The sequence below is a fragment of the Juglans regia genome, chromosome 10 (genome assembly GCF_001411555.2).
Source record: "Juglans regia cultivar Chandler chromosome 10, Walnut 2.0, whole genome shotgun sequence".
Taxonomy (NCBI): Eukaryota; Viridiplantae; Streptophyta; class Magnoliopsida; order Fagales; family Juglandaceae; genus Juglans; species Juglans regia.
In genome coordinates this window covers 32,206,170-32,229,114 of record NC_049910.1, presented here as the reverse complement: position 1 = coordinate 32,229,114, position 22,945 = coordinate 32,206,170, and the positions used below count along the sequence as shown (strand labels likewise).

Below are 22,945 nucleotides of genomic sequence, written 5' to 3'. Positions count from 1 at the left end.
TCAGCCAAACAAGAAAAACTACATCAAGAGGATATTACTTGAAGATGATAATGATTTATGATTTCGCACAGCTTTTGAGCTCAATGGGTTTTGACAAAACCTCCCGCCTTCGATATGTGCGATCCGCTTTTGCGAAAACAAAAATACAAAAGTTGCTTGAGATTGGAAGATGAACAGAAGGAATCCTTACCTATGAACGAAGGTAGGAGCAAGCGATTTTGGTATTTGCTGTGAATCGAGAGGAAGAGAGGAACGCGGGACCAACGACAACAGATTTAGGGTTCGATCGATTAGGGATGTACAGTGGTTCCCCAAATATGGGGAATGACTGTGGATCCCCTAAAACAAATCCCTATTTTAGGGAATGGGATGGGAGGCTCGTTTTCAGCTTCCCCTAAATTTGATCTTCAAATTTTAGGAAAAACTGCACTTTACGCATCCGGATGGGGATGCTCTTAGATAACGGCTAACAAGTAAGAGCAACCGGAAGCCATCATGGTCCAATAGTAATGTTCATCATCCAATCATTCACTATGAATAAATTACAAATAGGAAGCATAACTGCTCAAATACAAGCGAAATACTGTATTAGAATCTAGTTACATATTACTATATTGTAATCTAAATAATAAATTAATAGTCTTACAATATATATTATATATGGTAAATAACTCACTGTTAGCTAAACAAGTTTCATCTGCCCTAATATATGTAATATATATATATATATATATGTGATACTATGATATGTAGTTTATGCATATAATAGATTATTAGTCAATTAATGTTATTCTTTAATAATTATCACATTGATTATTAGTCTGTTAATATTCTTGAATTTAACTATATAAGTTATAGATTTGTTATACAAGTATATAAAGATCAATATATATGCTAGTTTTGATAGTGAGATGAGATGAGATGGTTTTAGATGAGTTAAATAAAATATTATTAAAATATTACTTTTTAATATTATTATTGTTTTAAGATTTAAAAAAATTAAATTATTTATTACAAAAATTAACGATGGTCGAGAAGATTAAGCAGTCAAGCTGTAAAAGTATAGAGGTAGGTCAAGACACTGAGCTGATCAAGATACAGAACTCAAGACATGCAATGAGCCCAGGATACGTACGTCAGAACTCAAGAAATATACATAACTTCCATTTATTGCACATTATTGTATTTTTGTCCACATGATTTGGCAGATCTGAGCGCGGGGGGAACATTGATTCAAAGCCAGGGAGTATTATAAAGGGGAGTTACAACAGATTTAACTTGAAGATATTTGTGAAGGGCTTCCAATCCAAAATCTTTTCCAAAACCACTCATCTTATACCCTCCAGATATGGTGCCTGCACGGACCGATCTCGAGACGGTGTTAGCCACATTCAAGTCCTTGGTCACGATGCCTGCCGCTAGGCCATATCTAGTGCTATTCGCCTTCTTAATCCCCTCCTCGATTGTTCTGTAATTATTCATTGAATAAGCAAAAAGTATTGAGAGATTTTATCACATAAGCTTAATTAAGGGTACCTCTAAAATTTAGAGCTGCATGACTATTCATCTGGGTTTCGGTCCGGGAACCGGGTAAATAGTAACCGTAAGTAAAAAAATTTTCATTGCAAAAGTTGTGGTTGGGGGAGGAAGAAGAGGTGATAACTGGAAATTCTACTCACTTAAATTTCGCAAGGGCCATAACTGTGTTGGGTTTGCTCCTTTGGAGTCCCACACCGGTGGGTGAAAAGTAAGGAGCAGGCCTCAAGGCCTATAAATAAGAGGACCTAGCCTCTTAGTTAAGTACACAAAATCCTAAACTTATTTAGTAACTTGTGACTCTAGTAAAGTTCCTCTATTAGTCTTTTCTTGTAAAAAGGAAAGAGGTGAGAGTTAAAGTTTTGCTAGTGGGGAAGCTTTGTGGGTGTCATTTGGAGTGAGGAGAAAAATTGTGTGATTGTAATAATTTTTCACATAGTGTATTTTCTTCTCTGGGTCTGGTGGTTTTTTCTCCTATTTTGAGAGTTTCCACGTAAATTCTTGTGTTGTTATTATTTCTCTGTTTTTCTTCATATTTCACCAAAGGGTGGATCCTAAGGGGTGAATTTAGGAGGTCCAAATTCCTAACAAGTGGTACCAGAGCCACTAGGTTCTTTTTGGTGGGTGGAGCTTTGGTGTGGTAGTGTGGATACGTACAGTCTAAAGAGGTTCTGTCTAGGAGATTGGTATTTAAGTGGTCCAGTGTGACCCTCCAATCTTTCCTGGGAACCTTGAAGTTCTGTCTAGAAAAGAATAATCTTTCCTGGGAACTTACTTACTGAGTACCATTCATTTATACGGTAAAATTCATCGAGGCAATGTCAGGAAGTAAGGTTTCAAATTCTATCAGATATGAGGTGGAGAAATTTGATAGGAGAATCAATTTTGGCTTGTGGCAAGTTCAAGTCAAGGATGTTTTGATTCAATCAGGATTACACAAGGCATTGAAGGGCAGACCAACCCCTGAAGTCAGCAGTGATACTAGCGTGACTGATGAAACAAAGAGCAGATCTGTAATGAGCGATGAAGATTGGGAAGATCTGGATTTGAGAGCAGCAAGTGCGATACGTCTGTGCTTGGCCAAGAATGTTCTTGCAAATATACATGGAATATCTACGGCAAAGGAACTCTGGGAAAAGCTAGAAGAGTTGTATCAGACAAAGGGCGTCTCAAATCGGGTGTACCTAAAGGAGCAGTTTCATACACTGCATATGAGTGAAGGTACGACTATTTCAGATCATTTAAGTGTTCTCAATGGTATTGTCTCTGAGCTAGAATCTATTAGAGTTAAAATTGATGATGAGGATCAAGCCTTGAAGCTCATCTGGTCTCTTCCATCTTCCTATGAGCATATGAAGCCTATTTTGATACATGGGAAGGAGAAAATAATTTTTTCAGAAGTTACCAGTAAACTCTTTTCTGAAGAGAGAAGACTAGGTGGTGGAAGAAATGGTCCACCTGTGAACTTAGCATTGGTAGTAGCTGGTAATGGGAAGAAGAAGAACTCCATGAAGATGAAAGTAGTCTGCTGGGGGTGTGGACAATCTGGGCACGTCAAGAAAAATTGTCCAAAAGCAGGAGCAGGTTTGGCAAGTGGCTCCAAGTCAGTAAATGGAGATACTGATAATGAAACTAACGTTGTGTCCCTCTCCATGGAAGACGATGTCTGTTAAAGGGACATGTACATCCTCATGGCATGCCATTAATTCCCAAAGTTGTCATGATAGAGGATGTGTTAATGTTAGCGGGTCCACAAATTTGCACACAAGCATTGGTTTGGCATTAATGTAAGGTGTGTGGTGGAAATTTATGTCGATGGCTAATGAACTTCCAGGAAAGCCAAACGTGGAAGTTGCACCATAATTTTTAGCAAGGTTATTTTCGACATGTGCCGAAATTGAAATGCTTGAAATTGGTTTATTCTGAGTGGGTATGCTTTTATGGTGGAGCATGATAGCTGAAGTTATGAAGATCTTCATTACGATGGAGCGTGGCTGTGGGATCAGCCAAAGTCGCAAGGTGGAGATTGTTGGGTTTGCTCCTTTGGAGTCCCACACCGGTGGGTGAAAAGTAAGGAGCAGGCCTCAAGGCCTATAAATAAGAGGACCTAGCCTCTTAGTTAAGTACACAAAATCATAAGCTTATTTAGTAACTTGTGACTTTAGTAAAATTCCTCTATTAGTCTTTTCTTGTAAAAAGGAAAGAGGTGAGAGTTAAAGTTTTGCTAGTGGGGAAGCTTTGTGGGTGTCATTTGGAGTGAGGAGAAAAATTGTGTGATTGTAATAATTTTTCACATAGTGTATTTTCTTCTCTGGGTCTGGTGCTTTTTTCTCCTATTTTGGGAGTTTCCACGTAAATTCTTGTATTGTTATTAATTCTCTGTTTTTCTTCATATTTCACCAAAGGGTGGATCCTAAGGGGTGAATTTAGGAGGTCCAAATTCCTAACAAACTGGTCCAAATATTTCATCCTTAGCTATAAGCATTTCTTCCTGAGCAAATCACCAAGAACAACAATGAAGAAGAGGAGACATATGAGTTGCTAGAATATAAATTAAATGATTAAATTACCTTAAAAAATTAAGATGATCCTAACGTACATGTTGTGAACTGATCAAAAGTATATACCTTTACGTCAGCAAAAATTGTAGCTCAATGTAATATCCCTTCTGATCAGCCACGGGCTTGCCCCCTGTTAAAAGGGTCGCTCCTTCTCTCTTGCCATGCTCAATGTATGAAAGGATTGTTTCAAATTGTTTCAAATCGACCTGTACATAAATATAAAACAGAGCATCTTTATAGGAACGTACCCTACTAATATAAAACTCTCAGGCTTACCATGTTTTATTGCAAATGTTGTTATTGTGGTTATTATTATTGAGGAATGTTTCATCTAGAAAGAGATATATATTTACACAAAAGTAAATTCACAAATTGATCATGACGTGAGTTGATATGATATGTCAGATTGTATAATTATTTTTATTGTAAAGTAGATATGACGTATTACACAAAACCACGTTAAGTTACTTTTGTAAGATTGCTATGAAAAGAATTTAACACTTTTCATTATTATTACTACTTGGGTCCTTTGCAGTTTTATTGGGATTTCAAGGCTCCAATTCCAAGAATTGGATTGTCTCCTTAATTTCTTGTTCTTGTTGGCTGCATGGTTTGCCACTACAAGAAAAAAGGGTTTTGCCGGCGATTTTTCTAGTGTTGCAAAAGAGAACGCCGCATTAGAGTAGTTTTTGCGGCGATTTTTTTATCGCCGCTTAATTCCGTTGAGAAAGCTGATTCAGCAAGTTACTTATCGAGTTGCAGCGAAAATAGTCTTTTTTACAGCGATTTATTTCGCTGGTAAAAGAAAAAACCTGTTGCAACGCTCAATTTCGCCGTAATATACTAAGTGGCGCCATTCCCCTAAAAATATTTTGTTTTTCCCCCCGATTTCTTTCCCCCTCCACTTCTCTCTGTTCTTCCGCAATATTCCATCTCCATTTGCCTTTCCGAGAGATCAGCTGCTACTCCACCCACGTCCCCCGAACGATTTCATCTCCACTTTCGCCCGACTAACCAAAGTTTGCTCCTTTACCACATTTTCCTCCCGCGGAAGCTACGGTCGAGATAGTATCCCCGAAGCTGATTAGGAGCCATGCGATTGGTCTCTTTGAATCTGTGGGATTTGGGTCAGCTGCTTCCAACTGAGGTTGGTCGAGATTCAATTGAGGGATAGCGTGGGTCCTTCTGTCACCACAGGTATGGCTGCAACTCAGTTGGAGTTTGGTAATGAATCGATTTTGCGCGCATGTTTCTTTACAAAATTAGGAGTTTTTTGTTGCTAGACTAATTTCTATCTGTGCAGTTGTGAAATCTTCCGCTCTTTTCACGAATTTTGAGTTCAATATCTGCATTTTGTGTTTCACAGAACTCATGTCCGTGGCTTGAACATTGAATGACCCAGTAAAAAATTGCTATTTTGCCAATACATCTTATACTAATTAGTTGTTACTAAATTATAGATAATCTCAAGTTTATAGTCCTACTTGTTTTTGGAGTGTACCTGTTCTCATAACACAGTATGGAAATTAATTGATTAGTGTTTCGGTAACATGAAGGAAATCAGTATTCTTCTGGGACTATTCCCTGGTGCAGTCACCAAGAGAGTGACATTAGAGTAAAAAATTTCCAGCCCTTCTGAAGAGAACAGGGAACAATTTCTACATCCACAATATGGATTGGCATATATGTGTGTGTGCGTGTGTCTTTTCGTGGGGCTAACACAACAAGACTTTTTTAAGGATAACACACAAGGCTTGAGGAAATTTTTCAGAAGTATGATCCCCAAGCATGACCCTGTACGAATTTGGTTCTTTTTTGAGCAAGTTTCCAATTCTCATGAACTGATAAAAATGTTGTCTTGATAGACTGAACATATTCAATTCATTTTTCTGTGCTCTTGAAATTGGATTTGTGCTAGCTAGGGCCTTTTTTCTTTAATCCTCTTGGGCAAACTCTGCTGCCCAAATGTAGATAGAAAATGCCTCATTTACCCACAACAGACTGCATATACCTCTTGTGTGCTAGAAAAAACTCTTTTTACTGGTTTGAGTGCATGTAGTCCTAATGCTACTAATGATCAAGAACAGGGATGACTCTTATATTAAGATGTGATTTAATAAATTATTTTATATATATATATAGATATTGAGATATATCTAATTATTTCTAAATTAATAAGACATATCTCATTTGTCAGCCTTAATTAAGTTTGATCAGATAATGAGACACTTTAACTAGGAACTCCAATTATAACTTTGACTAGTTCTTTTGGTAGAATCTAAGAAGCTTGCTCGCATTATCATTGCGCTGGATTAACCCTTTTTTCTTCTAGTGTAAAAAAGTTTGATACTGAGTACTGAACTATATGATCATGAAGGGGCACTGATTTTAATGGGCGGTACAAACTCCTAATTTTGTTTTCCAAAGTATAATGGCTTTCCGTGATTAATGGATTGGATATAAATCATGTTTTGGAAACATGATGCTGAAATTAATAATATATATGTTTTTCGGGAGCTTTACTGCCTACTGCTCAAAAACCAACCAATTAAAAGAGATTTTTCTTGTCTGCTTCTCCCTTAGTGGCTTCAAACGTGTAATCTAAGTGTCTTTCGTCCCTTCATATCTGATCTGTAATGTTTTATTAGCGGCGACTGTACGTACTGTTAACAAAGCGAGAGAACCACAAAATTAAGAAGTGAAAATTATTAGAAAAATTAAAAAAATTATTTTGTCCAGCTTATTTTAGCTTTTTAATTAGCTGATCATGATGAACGAGTATTGAGTCTGATCTTCTCTCACTTTTGTTACAAAGTGCATGCTATTGTGGTGGTTTGGAAATATTGGATTCAAACTATAGTTTGAATTAAGTTAGAAAACATAATGAGACACTTTGAGCTTGGAACTCCAATTATAACTTTGACTAGTTCTTTTGGTATAACTAAGAAGCTCGCTCTTATATGACTGAAGCAATCAGATTTTTCTTAAAATTAGAAATACATTATCATGTCGAGAGTTTGATAACTTGCTTACAACGACTTCTTTTTTGGAGAAAAATATCACCACAACAGATTTTATCTTCCATTTGGGTATATGTATCAATTATATAGTACTCCCTAAATATTAATCAAGTTCATTCTGAAATATTAATTGAGCAATTAAGTGCACTTCCAATATGATCATGCTATTGGAGTATTTTTTTTTCTTATTATTACTGTTTGTTTTCATGTTAGCCCCATTGTTTATGCATGATCTCTTACATGCATGATGATTGTTAGTCCACAGCCCCCTCATTTCTTTATATAGAAAGCTCATAATTCAATATTTTCCCCCGAATTACATTCATATCGTTTCGAGTTAATTTATTTTCTGTTTTTCTCTCAATTATCGCAAATTTCTTTTGAGATTCATGATATACTAAGGGATAATATTGGGGATTATCTTGCAACATATATGGTGTGTGTATATATGGATTAAATGATCGAAATGCATGAAATATAATCACTATTGAATATATGGATTCTGTTTTCCCGTTAATATTCTACTCCATCTAACTTCACATGATGAGTACTTGTGTGATACACATGTACATGATTAATTAAAAAATTCACCAATTAAATCTCTAAATGATAAGGAGATCATCCTCCTAATTAATTAGTACTAATGAAAAACAAATATTAAATTCATGAATTAATATATATATATATATATATATATATTTGGTTCTACCCATATTCTGTTTAGATATTACTTAATAGACTGATTTTTGGTTCTTGACATCATGATCATGGACGAAAACCTTGTCAGTTTGGACTGGTATTTGTCCCATTTTCACAAACATATATATAGAGACAAAAGCCACTAGATTCCTTCCACGTAACAGCCACCATCCGAACCACTACATACTTGGGACCCACGTACAACTAGCGTTACTGTGTCCAGCTGTCAGCATCATAGATATGGACATCTTCAGTAGTCCAAAGAGTTCTCTCTCCCCTCTCTCTTGGTACGTAGGGTGATCCAATTAATAATCATTTGGATGTGATTCCTTAACTTTGTCACCGACTTATAAGACTAGTTACTCATGTTATTCATGAAATATTAAATAATGATTACTTCTTCAAGCTTTTTTGTGTAGTTCATCTCATTATATAGGCTTGGTAGACCCCCCCATATATGAAAATCGATCATATCCTATTACTCAATTATAAAGTCTATATTCATATATATATATAGACTTTATATATATATATGGACATTGATCCTATGCGCAATTGGTAAGAGAGCAGATTAATTTAAGGATATTTTCATGTTTATATGGCCCCCATATTTAAATTATAATTTATTCAGTATTATCATTTCTTTTTTTGGCTTCCTTTTTCTCCCCTACAACCAATCATTAGGAGCTAATGATTGATCGATGTTGGGAAATGGATATATTAATTTCACCTTAGCATGCACCTCTCTCTCTCTCTCTCTCTCTCTATGATTATTTCTCTTCTCAATAGCCCTTCAACATATCAATGTCTTTTTTCAGATTATATTACTTATATATTGCACAGGACAAACATCTCTCGTTCATTATTGTAGCGAATACAACTGTGACAGTGGCTATAGGATAGGAGGTGTGAGATGTTGGGTATGGCCATCATGTACTTGATCATGTTCTGTATATATATATATACAGAACATATATATATATATATATATATATATATAGAAATGAATTCCATCACTTGATGCCAGTACCTACAAGTAGATCACTATTGAATATTATGTTGTACTGCTACATATCTGGTTTCCTTGATTTTTTATGTAGAAGAGGGAAAAGATAGACACGTAAGATAAATTGTATATCTATGTTTTTTCAGATCTTCAAATTTAGATAAAAACTTGAAAAGATCTTGATATGTATCATGTACTCGATTAGCTAGGTGCTTGGTCCATATATAGGTGTTGCTAGTTGGTTTTGGTTGGTGTACTCTGTGTAATGCTGCTAATTTTGGGACCCTGATCTGCTGCTGGATATCTTGATCATGTGTATATTTCTGTTGCCTAATAGAGTACGTAACAAAAAGCCATCGATACTATTTAATTTCCATTTATAATATTGTGATATTTAAAAGCGTACAGTCATAAAAATGGAATTATAAATGACATTGATCATAGAAATTCAAGCTTTAGACTTTGTTGTACCGAATCTACCGATAGCATTATTATAGTAAAATGTTTTTTCATTGAATTCCAAAAAGAAAGTTGAATCTTATATTTGGTAAGGTGTAGTCATGTCATTCAACCTGTCAAGTACTGGCCACTTAATTAGAACATCCTCATTGGTTTGGATAAAATCTAACTTCAACTAAATTTAGCTAACAAGACATTTAAAACACCCCACATTGAATTAAGCATGTTTGGATAAATTTAGATATTAATTAAAGTAACTCACTAAATTGTGGATGTATAGTAACTTAGCCAAACACTATATAATTCATTTCTCACTCCTCTCACCAAATATGTAGGTGCTTTTTGTAATTAAGAAAATACCTTTAATTTATTATTATTAAATATAAAATGTGATAAAAATAAATTAATTAGTTAATATTAATTAGAATATTAATATTTAATTTAATTTCTGTATATTTTCACACAAAATATAATAAATAATTCAACTTTTTCAAATCCTAAAATAACTTTTCTAAATTTTCACACCAAATATAATAAATAACTCAATTTTTATTCTACTATTCACACATCATCTCAACTCATTTTTGAATCCAAACCTCTCTTAGAGTCTACGCAATTTAAAAATACTATACAGATAATATTAAATATTAAATATTGAGTACTGTTATATCCACAAAAATATTACATAAAAACAATATTATAAATTGACATGGCTTCATCTTATCTATTAGATCTATTTTATAATAAAAGTAATTTTACTATCTGATGGACCACATCAAGCCACGTAAGTTTGAGAGATTACTTTTGTGTAATTACTTTATGGCTAGAGTATTTCCCTTACATATTATAGGGTTTCTCATGGTCTTGCCATCTTTCTCTAAATTAATTATACCTCTAAAGGAATGCAGTTTGGACAATAAAATGAGATAAGAATTAATTTTATGAATAGTAGTGAGATATTTTGAGTTAAGTATTTTTTGAGTTTTGAAAAATGAGAAAAAAATTTGAATAAACAACATAATAAAATAAAATATTGTTAAAATATAATTTTTTTAATATAATTTTTATTTTAAAATTTAAAAAAATTAAATTATTTTTTGTTTGAAAGTTTGATAAAGTTGTAATAATTAATTTAAAAATATTTATATTTTTGAAAATAAAATGAAGGGAGAAGATAATTATTTCCAAACATCCCCTGATTAGTCGGCCGGTGATCTGGGTTTCTATTTTTTCACCAGAAAGCAGAGTCAGAAATTAGCCATAGTGACTGGACCAGCTTGGTTTTTGTCAATTTCATTAATGTTTCCGCTTGTTTTGTTTGACAGTGAGAGTTGAGGACAACAGATCTCTCTCTCTCTCTCTCTCTCTCTCTATATATATATATAATATAGATTACAGAGTTTCAATGTATGTTTCCATATATATATATATATATATACACACACATTCAGGGTTGTGGCATGGCCTACGCATCTGTAAAGATTAATAAGAGGAAGTACTTCTTTCTTTCTTTTCCGGCTTTTAGACAAAATGCTTCTGATCATGATATAGCCTGATCATTATATCATAAATAATAAACTACACAAGTTGGGAAAAAACAGAAGGACGAGATCAGTTAAAATATAATCTGCTAACTGGAAAATCTATATATTAAGAAAATATATATGTGGTGGTCAAGTAGATAGATAGAGAGATAAAGAGCTGAAAACCTGAAACGGAATCAACGAATTCTCCGTTGATGAACAGCTTGGTGAACTTAATCGTCGGGTTCTTCACGAAAGAGGCCGAGCTGTCATCGCAGCGACTCCCAATCTCTCTGTCTCTCTCTCTTCTGTATAACTTTCTCTTGCTGTAGTTTGGTGTTCTTAGTTCTTTGCGACTCACACATTCACAATATATATATATATATATGTATGTATATGTATGCATAGCACTTAGGAGTTATGACTGTTCATTCTGAGCAGTATGTGTATATAGCACTTAGGAGTTATGACTGTTCATTATGAGCAGTATGTGTGTATATATATACATACTAGAGGTGAAGTTACGTGCGAGGCACGCTTATCCTGTATTAAATTGTTCTAAAAGATAAACATTCAGTGTAGAATAAGATAATTTAATGATAACGTCTATGATGATAATATAGATTATTCTAGTTAGAAACTACTAATTCAAATAGTAATAAGTTTAAACAAACTATAAGTTCAAGTAAGTTTGGAAAGTAAAGGATTATGTTTGGAATTCATATTACAATTTGTTTTTTAAACGAATAAATATTACATAATTGTTTTTTTCTTTACTGAAAGTAAAGTTTGGGAGGTTATGTATTCAGAGGTGGTGTGTTCTCCTCATTCACAACATTTATATATGGAGAGAACATTGAAATTTTTGTGGCGCTATTTTTGGAGTTGATCTAAATCTGCATCCAATTGTATGATCCATTTTTTGCTTGAACATAATTTTGTAATATTTTGAATATACGATAAATGTTCTTGCATGAAATGAATTTAGAATTTAAGCATGGTTATCAAAGATTTAGAAACATGTTAATATAGAATATATAAAGTATGGTAAATAAATATATATGTAGAGTTTATGTCTAATAATAATCTTGTCAATATATAAAATGAACCAATTTATAATTTGAAAGAGTAATAGTTTACTTAAAAGACATTATTATGAATATATAATATTAAATTTTTAATTGACCAGATAAATGTAATATCAAAACCAAACGTTATTAACATATTAAAATTAACACTCGTTACATATATACAGAGACAATTTGCATATATATATAAATATATATATATATCTTCCTATATGCATGGTGCGCGCGTCATATGCATGCATGAGTTCATATCCTAAATATTCCTAGCTACATATATAAGAAAATATTCAGTTTTATCCAAAAAAAAAAAATTTACTATTATTTTTTTTTCAACATATAATATTTTTTTTTAGTGATTATATATCGATTTTATTAAAAAAAATTCTTCATTTTGTCTCTCTCCTCTGCCCGATTCATCCCCACGGCCCATTCTCCCTCAACCCAGCCCGGTACCGCCATGCGCCGGACAACCTCACCGCCACCACCGGCGAGTCCCCCTCACACCGACGACCAACCGAGGCACCATCGATGTCCCACACGCGCAGTCCTATCTCTCCCCCGCAAAAATCCATCCTAAATGGGTTTCTCCCATTTCTCTCAAACCGCGCTGCCGTACGTGGCCACCTACCGTTACAACCACCACAGGCGACTCCCCCTCACATCGGCAACCAATCCAGCCACCACCGATGTCCTCCATGTGCAGCCGTATCTCTCCCCCGCGGAAACCCATCCGAAATGGATTTCTCCCATTTCTCTCAACCCGCGCAGCTGTATGTGGCCACCCAGGCCAACCCACCTCCACCACTTTACACCGGCAACAACCTCTACCAAACCCAGCCACCACAAACCTCCCTTTCCCTCTCCATCGCACACTGCCATTCGCAAGCACACGGCAACTCTCTCTCTTCCTCTCTTCAAACCAAAAGGAAACGAAATAGAAAGACAACAAAGATACCAAAATAAATCTGAAAGGAAGAGAAATCATACAGGTCAATGTTTTACTATTTATTGCTATTGATGTTATAGACACTTTTAAGATATAGGAAGATATATATATATATATATATATATATATATAAGATCAAGGCAGTAGATAAGTCAATGTTACTTGGTGGAATTATTATCTCTAATATTATCACTCTTCAGATTATTTTGGGCAATATATCAAATAATTGACTGATAGATCGAGAAAATGATACAAACACATTTATTGTAGATTTTTTACACAACTTCTATTAAATTATATTAATATTTTTTAATTGAAACCCATGAAAATATGAAGGCTGTATATGTTGGGTCATGTGGAGCTTAGCTGAGAAGACGTCAAGTCAAGAGTTCGCTTAACATGGCACTCGAGCGATATTCAGACAAAGAGTTCACTCGAGTAAACCTTGACATTGGACTCGAATGAACTCACAAAACTCAACCCAAGAGTTCACTTAAGGTGTGCTCGATGATTGGCTCAAGCGAACGTCGTACAAAGAGTTCACTCGAGACTCACTCCATAGGCCATTTGAGCGAATGTTGGACAAAAAGTCCACTCTAGGCGCACTTGACACTCTACTCGAGCGAATAACCCAAAAGTTGTTGCCTTAGGGTTTCTCCTGCCGTTTGATATAAATATGTTATGTCATTTTGTATGAGGCATCAAATTGAGAACAGATTGAACAGAAGACAATAAGAACAACGATTTTGTGAGCACAAGAAAGAGAGAGGCCGTAGAGAGAGAGAGTTGAGATTGTGAATAGAGGGAAGGTTTTGTAATTCACTGTGTTGTAAATATCCTCTAAATAAAATTTCCTATAGCTATGTGGACATAGACATGTTAGTGAACCACGTAATTCTTATGTCGAGTGATTGTGTTTCTTTTTCTCGCATGATCGTTCCCAACAATTGGTATCAAAGCTCCAAGGTTTGGAATTTGGGACTAAAAGAGAACGATGGCTGGAGAATAAGTGAAGATTGGAATCGAGAAGTTTGATAGCATAGATTTTGGTTATTGGCGAAGGTAGATCGATGATTATCTCTACGGGAAAAGGCTTCATCTTCTTCTATTAGAGCCTGCTAGATCGACAGATTCTGGGAGTTATGCACCTCACCCTATGTAGATCAGTGGCGTACAATGTTATTAAAGAGAGAACCACAATGGATCTCATGTCGGTTTTGTCAAGTATGTATAAAAAACCATTGGCGAATAACAATGTGCATTTGATAAAGAAACTGCTCAATCTGAAAATGGCAAAAGGGGCGTCCATGGCCCAACATCTAAATGAATTTAACACTAGTACAAATCAATTGACATATGTTGAAATTAAGTTTGATGATGAGATTAGAGCGTTGATTTTATAGACATCATTGCCAAATAGTTGGGAAGACAAAAGAATAATTGTAAGTAATTCTGCAGATAAAATGAAATTGAAAGATGATGATATCCAAGATTTGATCCTAGCTAAGGAGGAGCGCATAAGAGGTTTTGGTGAGTTCACGGGTCTGGTTCTATTCTGAATGTTGACAATAGGGGTGGGAAACATGACAAGTCAAAGTATAAGAACATGGGCAGGTGCAAGTTAGTCAAGATCTGGGTAGTAGATCATCACTTGTTGGAATTGTGGCAAGTCACGAATGGGTCTTATTTTAAATAGCCAGATTTTTTTATTTTAGAAATTATACTTAAATATTTGAATTATTAAAAGTTAATATTTTAAAAAGATGACGATATCTCAATATTATTGATAATCCTCACTTATTGTGGAGGAATTCTTTATACAAAAAGAAACATGAGAGTTACAACGAAGAAATAAAGTTCAAAAACCAAATTCTTAAACAATTCTTCTAGGGGCAGTCGGCCCTTGCAAACAGTGCGCAATCGGCTCTTAGAATAATATTTTTTAATTGCCACATCAATTTAAAAAAAAAAAAAAAAGAACGAAGAAGATGAAATGCGGGAAAGATGAAAGATGCTACTATTGGCTTCTTCTTCAAGTTACTTTTTCCTTCCGAAATGTTCTGAGATTGGCCATGCGGAAAAAGTGGAAAAAACTTTCAACTTGCTTTGATTGTTGAAAGAAAGTGGAAAAAATACTGGGAATTAATATTCTTCTACATTTAGTATTCGGCATCGTTGTCTATAAATAAACCTGTAAAATCACGGCGGCCAATGGTACTCTTTGTTTGAGGCAGCCACGGAGACCATTTCTACATTCATGAACCCCTCCAGGCACCTTCATGGTCCACTAACAAAAACACATTTATTTACAAAAGACAAAATTCAACTACCCATGTCACATAATTCATCGATGATTTTGGATAAGAACAATAATAAAAAAAGAATAATATAACGAATATAGGAATAAAGAAAGAATGGTCAGGTCCCATTTCTTCCCATAGGTGCTCCTGCACTTCCATGGCTTTGGATCCGAGTTAGAAGAAGAGGAAGAAAATGCAAAGACGAAGGAAGAGTTAGAAGATGCGAAGAAGAAGCTGCGAAGAAGATGAAAGACTCTGGGAGGGAGGGTCAAAGGACGCTGAAGAAACAACACGGACGTTCATGTGGGTATGTGGGAAGACGAAGGGAGGGAGGACAACGAGAAAGAATCATAGAACGATTCATTTTGATGCAAAATGAAACGCAGCGTTTCATTTTGCATGTTGGCAAGGACTCCCTAGCGCTTGGGTATGTGGGAAGACGAAGGAAGGGAGGACAATGAGAAAGAATCATAGAACGATTCATTTTGATGCAAATGAAACGCAATGTTTCATTTTTCACGTTGGCAAGGACTCCCTAGCGCTTATGCTATGCGATTGTATTAAGCATTTTTCATTCTCAAAAAGTTATAAAGATCTTATAGAAGAGGATTACAATGAAGAAATGTTATTCAATAGTTTAATTTTAGTTTTTATTATCGCAGTAAATGAGTCCAATTCGAGAAAGTAACAATTGGTCGAGCTCTTTTTTTTTATAATTTGTATTTGAATACGAGTCATGCCGGAGCATATCATCGAGTTACATGTTATATTAACGAACAATTCATTTATTATATGAACGAGTATGAACTTATTCACAACCTACTTCATTTTAACATATCATTAATTTGTAATATATATTACAATTTTGTTTGTTAGTTTTAATAAACAAATTTCGAGTTCTTATATATATATATATATATATATATATATATATCTTTGTGTAGTTTATATATCTATATATATTTTACTAATTATATTTATAAATATTAACAATATTAAGAACTTGACTCCGTCTTATCTTTCAAAATATTTAAAATATCTCCATTACATAGTTGAAATTAGTTATGATGCTAAAATACAATTTAATAAATAAATGTTTAGCCACATGTACCGAATAAAAAATAATAGGTAAATGGTTCTTAAAAAGGATTAATTAATTGCAAGCATCAAAATATATAAATGTTAAGTGATTAGTCATGGTTATAAAATCAAATTAATTAATCAATCAAAATCATAAATAATAGTTAAGCTAGTTAAAAAATTATACGGTCACGAGTTTTTATTTAAAAAATTATATTTAGCCGTCCAACATTACACATTTATTGAAAAAAAAAATAAAAATCTGTTGAAGAAGAAATCTCCCCATTTATATAGAGTGGGGTTACTATGCGGCCCACTTTTACCTTCAGACGGTTTTTTTTAATTTTTTTTAATATACTTAAATATTTTTAAAAATAAAAAAATATATATTAATATTTTAAAAATTATTTTTTTTAATTATTAAATAAAAAAGTTAATCAACTGACGGAAAATGAAGAGGTAAAGTAATTTTTTTTATTTATATAACGCAACCACTCTTCATTTATCTTCGTGCGCTCTCTCTCTCTCTCTCTCTATATACCTCTCGCCTATCTTTACCGTAGGCTGTAGCCTTCTATTTCCCTCCCCCTCACCTTTTATTTAGCTCGTGCTTCCCATCCCCACTATTTCTAGCCATCCTCACTATTTCTAGCTGACCATGCTACACAGCTACAGCCTAAACCACCCCTAAACCACCGAGGCGTAGGACGAGACGGTTTTCGATAAGAACCAAAAAAAAAAAAAAAAAATTATTATTATTATTATTATTTTTAAATATTTAAAAAAAAATAAAACTCACAATATTATTTTTTTTAAAAAAATTATCGAAATCCAATCGAAATGTCTAATAAAATAGCATTTTTGTTTCTAGATAGGCCGGTATAGTTAGATAAGATCTGGTTTGATTTTGCAGATATCTCATTTTATCTCAACATCTAAATATTTTTTAAATAAAAATATTTTTTAATTTAGTATTCTTCTATATGTACATTTAACTTTTATTTGTTATCTACCATGATTATTTAGTCATGATAATTATTAAATATTGACAAAAGTACTTGTATTCCCATTTTCCATCAATCGTAAAGTTAATGTTCATTTACGCACATATGAACAACTTGGAAAAAAAAAAAACTAAAGCGTGCAGGTTTATTAATACATGATTCAGGTTTATTAATACATATATGATTCCGTGAACAGCTGAAGATACAGAACTCAAGTACGTACGTACGTACTGCGTGCTGTTTAAAAGAAACGCGATTGATTCAAAGCCAGGGAGTATTATAAAGGGGAGTGACAACGGACTTCACTTGGAGATACTTGTGAAGGGCTTCCAATCCATAATCTCTTCCAAAACCACTCATCTTATACCCTCCGAATGGGCAGTCAATGTCGAAAGCAAAATAGCAATTGATCCAAATGGTGCCTGCACGTACTGATCTCGAGACGGTGTTAGCCACATTCAAGTCCTTTGTCACGATGCCAGCTGCTAGCCCATATCTAGTGCTGTTGGCCTTCTTAATGGCCTCCTCGATTGTTCTGTACGTAATTGTTCATATATGATATAGAGGCAAAAATATACTAAGGGCTTGTTTCATAACTAATAAGGGGTACCTCAAAAAATCAGGAAGATGGAAAGAAAACTTTTGGAACTGCCTGAAACCATTTTGCTCATTGTTTCGATATTTTACTCTGTAAACTGTAACATTAAACAAAAGCATTTTGGGAAATTGTACTCACTTTAACTTTGCAAGAGCCATGACTGGTCCAAATATTTCATCCTTCGCTATAAGCATTTCTTCCTGAGAAAGTCAGCCAAAAGTAACCACAAAAGAAGGTAAGTGTAAGACAGAATCGACTCCAACGTGCAGGTTGTAAAGTGAAAAGTAATTATATACCTTAACGTCAGCAAAAATAGTAGGCTCAATGTAATATCCATTCTGAGCCATGGGCTTGCCCCCTGTTAGCAGGGTGGCTCCTTCTCTCTTGCCATGTTCAATGTATGAAAGAATTCTTTCAAACTGCTTCCTATCAACCTGTACATTTAAAAAAAAAAAGATTTTTCTATTGTTATTGGGATTAGAGGCTCCAATTCCTGGCAATTGGATTATCTCATTAATTTCTTGTTCTTGTTGGCTGCATGGTTTGCTATTATGTTCCTTTGTACTTGCCTCCAAGCGTTAGAAATAAAACTAAGCCTCGAGTCATACATACCTGGGGTCCTTGCTGAACTTTAGGATCAAAAGGATCCCCAACCACCCAAGCTTTTGCCTTTTCCACTAATTTCTTCACAAGCTCGTCATATATCCCTTCTTGAACATAAACACGAGAACTTGCCACACACGCTTCTCCCTACAGATAAAAGATTACAAATAGAAAAAAAAAAAAAATGTCATTTGATCAGTCAAGCTTTTACCCTAAACAACTTTCTAAAATGGGAATTTATTAATACAACACAGAATAAATATTTTACCTTGTTAAATAAAATACCCAAGATAGCAAGCTCGGCAGCCATATCTAAATCGGCATCATCAAAAATTATAAGGGGTGACTTGCCTCCTAATTCAAGTGAAACCACTTTTAAATTACTTTCTGCTGCAGCTTGCATTACTTTGCGACCTACTTCTGGGGAACCAGTGAAACTAACCTGCAGGTAAATCAAGTACAAGCATATTGTAATAAATTCAAGAGCATTCCCATGCATGCAAATTTAAGCAATGAATTTTGTCGATAATTTTTTCCCAAAATATTTACAATTAAATAAGCAAACGTACGTTCAACCAAAAACTAGAAATTGCGTACCGCATCGATGTCCATGTGAGAGCTCACGGCAGCCCCAGCGGTTGGTCCAAATCCAGTTACAACATTGAGGACTCCATCTGGGATTCCGGCCTTGAACGATAGAAAAAGAAAGTGGGTGAAAATGAAAGATGTCAGTTGGACCTCATATAAGACAGAAAAGGCCATCATAAGCCATGATTAAGCCACAAGTTTGACATTTTTGGCAATTATATGAAAAATGTATAAGTTTTTGATACATCCTTACCAACTTAGCAAGATGAGCGTAATATAGAGCTGACAGAGGAGTTTGTTCGGCAGGCTTGACGACCATAGTGCACCCGGCAGCTAAAGCGGGGCTAACCTTCACAAAGAGCAATACGGTGGGGAAATTCCAGGGAATAATGTGCCCCACGACACCAATAGGTTCAAGCAAAGTGTATCCATGAAGTTCACGCGACATCTTCAGTACTTTTCCATGAACTTTATCAGCTGCACCAGCATAATAACGGAGGCAGCTTATTGCATGTGGGATGTCCACGGCCTTGCCAACACTGAACAACTTCCCAGCATCAATTGTATCCAAGGCCGCTAATTCCTCTGCATGTTCTTCAAGCAAGTCCGCGAATTTCATCATTATCCTTCCTCTCTCCTACAAATTAAAGCATCACCAAAGAGGGAAAGAAACAATAATATACTTTAGCTGTTGCAAACTTTTGGTTCAATGAATTAAGTATCTAGCTAGCTATATAGCACAAAGAAGGCTAGTGGAGGGTTAAATTATCCCGAAATCGAACATTGTTTATCGAACAAGTACCGGCTTAAGATGTGGTGACAGTAGTGATATCCCTAGAATTAATAGTGCTTTTAATTATATATATATATATATATATATATATGTGTGTGTGTGTGTGAGTTCATCACAAAGGTTTTCCCCTTCAGATTCATATATTGCTATCGGCACTTAAAAGTTCTTGTTGGTAAATCCTTATTGACCTAATTATATGACTGGTGCAAGTGCATGAAGTCTTTTCGTTTATGGTACGGTAAAAGAGATCAATGCATAAAAACAAAGTTTTTTTTTTTTTTTTCCTCACGAGAATACTAACTAGTGTCAAACTCATCTCAACCTATCTTAAACCAATTATTACTGAGACTTATTTTTTTCAACTTTTTATAAATTATTAAATATATCTCAATCTATTTCATATATTTAAATTCATATCTCAACTTAATTTATATATTTTAAAAAATATTATTATTTACAGATGAATCCAGATAATCCGAAATCACTTTACCCAAACAGCCTAAGACCTTGATCACCATATAAAAATGGGCTAATGGCTCTCTCTTTGGCGGAGGTATAGGTTTGAAAGAGTTTTTAATAATTAATTAAAAACTTGATCACCATATCTCCGGCCAAATGAGGCTTGGCAGTAAAAATAATTAAATAACTATATATTCTCTTTTCCGCCAAAAACTTTTTCTTTTGTCATGATTTTTGACTTGAAAATTTTTTATTTTTGATTTATGTCGGTGAGTTTTTGTTTGATGTGTGCTGTTAAAGTAAATGAATGAACGGACGAGATCTCGTTCATCTACATGTTAACATAAAACATCGATGAATTTTCGAGTCCCATGATATCAAGTTAATTTATGAAATCTTTGCAAAAGCTTTTATAGATGGGTTTCCAACATTAATACATGATGAGTTAGATATTATAATAATATTTGGTGTATTGTTTGATCCCACCGCCTAAGCATTAATGTCATTAATTTGACTTTGAAATTTTGGAATAAATTATATATAATATATGCAGGCGTTCCATTGAATAATATAATTGACTTCAACTATTTATAGTCTCTCTATCACATTAATAAAGGATGAACTAACTCTAATAAAAGGAAATAAAAATTAATTTAAAAAAAAAAAGTGAATTGACCAAACTGACATTTAGCGGTAGCCGTTCACTCGATCGAGCCACTAGATCAAGATCAGGTACTGACCAGATCATCACCTTCATGATGAGGTGGCCAAATTTGGTCATGGGATCGAGGATCGATGTTATTTTAAAGAAAAAACCAACTCATCATTCTTACTTTACATATTATATATAATTTTTTAATTTTTTTCTCTCATAGATAATAAATAAAAGAATTCAATTAATTTAAAAATAATTAAACTATAAAATATAATAAATAAATAAAAATAAATATGATGTGTACGTAATATGTGATCGAGATGATAAATAATAAAATACTATTTTAAAAAATATTTTTGTATATTTGGGAGAGGTTTTTTTTTTATCTATATTATATGTTGTACTTTAAAGTCCTCCTAATTTCAAGTTTTTGTATTGTGTTTGACGTAGAATGATAAGTAACATCTTTTCTTTTAAATCAATAATTCTATTTATTATTCTTACACACTGCACTTCATTTTTTTAACATCGATCTGTACGTCTAAAATATATGGCCGGATGGTAACTGTACATCACAAAATATCAAAACTCCTTTTGGCATCCAGGTTCCACTCACGAAAGAGCTAGGTAAAGGCCAAGAGAAAGTAGTACATACAGAACCTGACAAGCGAGGCCATGGACCATGGTCGAAAGCGTGCCGTGCCGCCTTGACTGCAAAATCGATGTCTTCTTTGTCTCCTTCTGCAATCCTTGCTATAACCTCTCCTGTTCTTGGATCTATCGTTTCGAACGTTTTTCCTGTTTTTATTTTAAGATTTAGAAATTCATCCAAATTGATCATAGAATAGTGGCTACAACACTTCAAATATTGTAGAATCCACTATCCACATGATGATGTTCATGTCACTTTTCAAAATTAGAAAGTTCACCTTGATCTTGTAATAATTACAGAACATCTCTATTCTCCAAAAATAAAGTAGACAAAGAAACTATATATCCATATGAACTGGACCTTAGTTTTCGTCGAAGTCTTTTGGTTCTCTCCTTTGCTTCTCATCAGTCATGAGAGTTGATCAGGACCAAAGACGTGCACGTGGGGATTTCGTATTAATTAGAGGAGTCGACCCATATGAACAATAATCTTATTACTTTTGGTACTTTTTTTCTCAGGAGAGAAAGGCAGAAGAAGAACAAAAGAAGAGTGCCCTCCCAAAAAAAATAATTTAAATTAATAAAACTATTTAAGGAATAAGAATTAAGAACAATATATATCCATGTTGTGGCGTACGAATTTGTAAAGGTTAACAAGATCATGGAGTATTTCTTTCTTTCCTTTTGGGCTTTAACTTGTACGTACAAGCAGCTTGTCTTGTAGTCTGAGTATATCATCAATGGCCATAAAGTACTACAAGTTTGGGAAAAGAAGAAGAAGAAGAAAGGGAGGATGAACACACACATACACATATAACCTGGAAAATGTATAAAGAAATATATATGAGGTGAAGTAGATAGATAGAGAGATAGAGAGAGGAAAACCTGAAACGGAATCAACGAATTCTCCATTGATGAACAGCTTGGTGAACTTAATCGTCGGGTTCTTCACCGAAGAGGCCGAGCTGTACTCATCGCCGTGACTTCCCATCTCTCTCTCTTCTATATAACTTTCTCTAGCTATAGTTTGGTGTTCTTAGTTATTTGCGACTCCCACGGCCTTCAGAAGATATATAAACTTAGGAGGTATATATCAACAATATGATGAAGACAGTATATTAATATAAGTTTGTATAGTAGCTAGCTAGCCAGGTAGTATTATTGCATGTCTTAATTTTACACTTTTCTCTCTAGGTTAATATCCTGGACTATATCAAAGAGTTGACTTCCCGACCGTTTGAAAATGACAGCCTTGACAACCACTAGGGAAGATTGGCTGCATGCATTTGAACGCGCGTGCGTTATTAACACCATTACTACACGACGTTTGATCTATTTTTTAATTAAATATTCAAAAGAAAAAAATCAAAAGAAGA

At 34.2% G+C, this 22,945-nt stretch overlaps 1 protein-coding gene and 1 pseudogene across 1 annotated transcript; both read right to left on the bottom strand.

Moving 5' to 3' along the window:
* Nucleotides 1-1,233: 1,233 nt before the first annotated feature.
* Nucleotides 1,234-12,622, bottom strand: LOC108997890 (annotated as a pseudogene).
* A 4,724-nt stretch (nt 12,623-17,346) lies between these two features.
* LOC108997881 (aldehyde dehydrogenase family 2 member C4-like) lies at nt 17,347-22,659 on the bottom strand. The gene is made up of 9 exons (XM_018974273.2): nt 22,455-22,659; nt 21,574-21,716; nt 19,265-19,648; nt 19,021-19,110; nt 18,692-18,865; nt 18,433-18,570; nt 18,117-18,254; nt 17,959-18,020; nt 17,347-17,757 (listed from the first exon to the last, which is right to left on the bottom strand). Exons 1-9 carry the CDS (start codon nt 22,558-22,560, stop codon nt 17,484-17,486), a joined length of 1,509 nt encoding a protein of 502 aa, XP_018829818.1. The 5' UTR covers nt 22,561-22,659; the 3' UTR covers nt 17,347-17,483.
* Nucleotides 22,660-22,945: the final 286 nt, after the last annotated feature.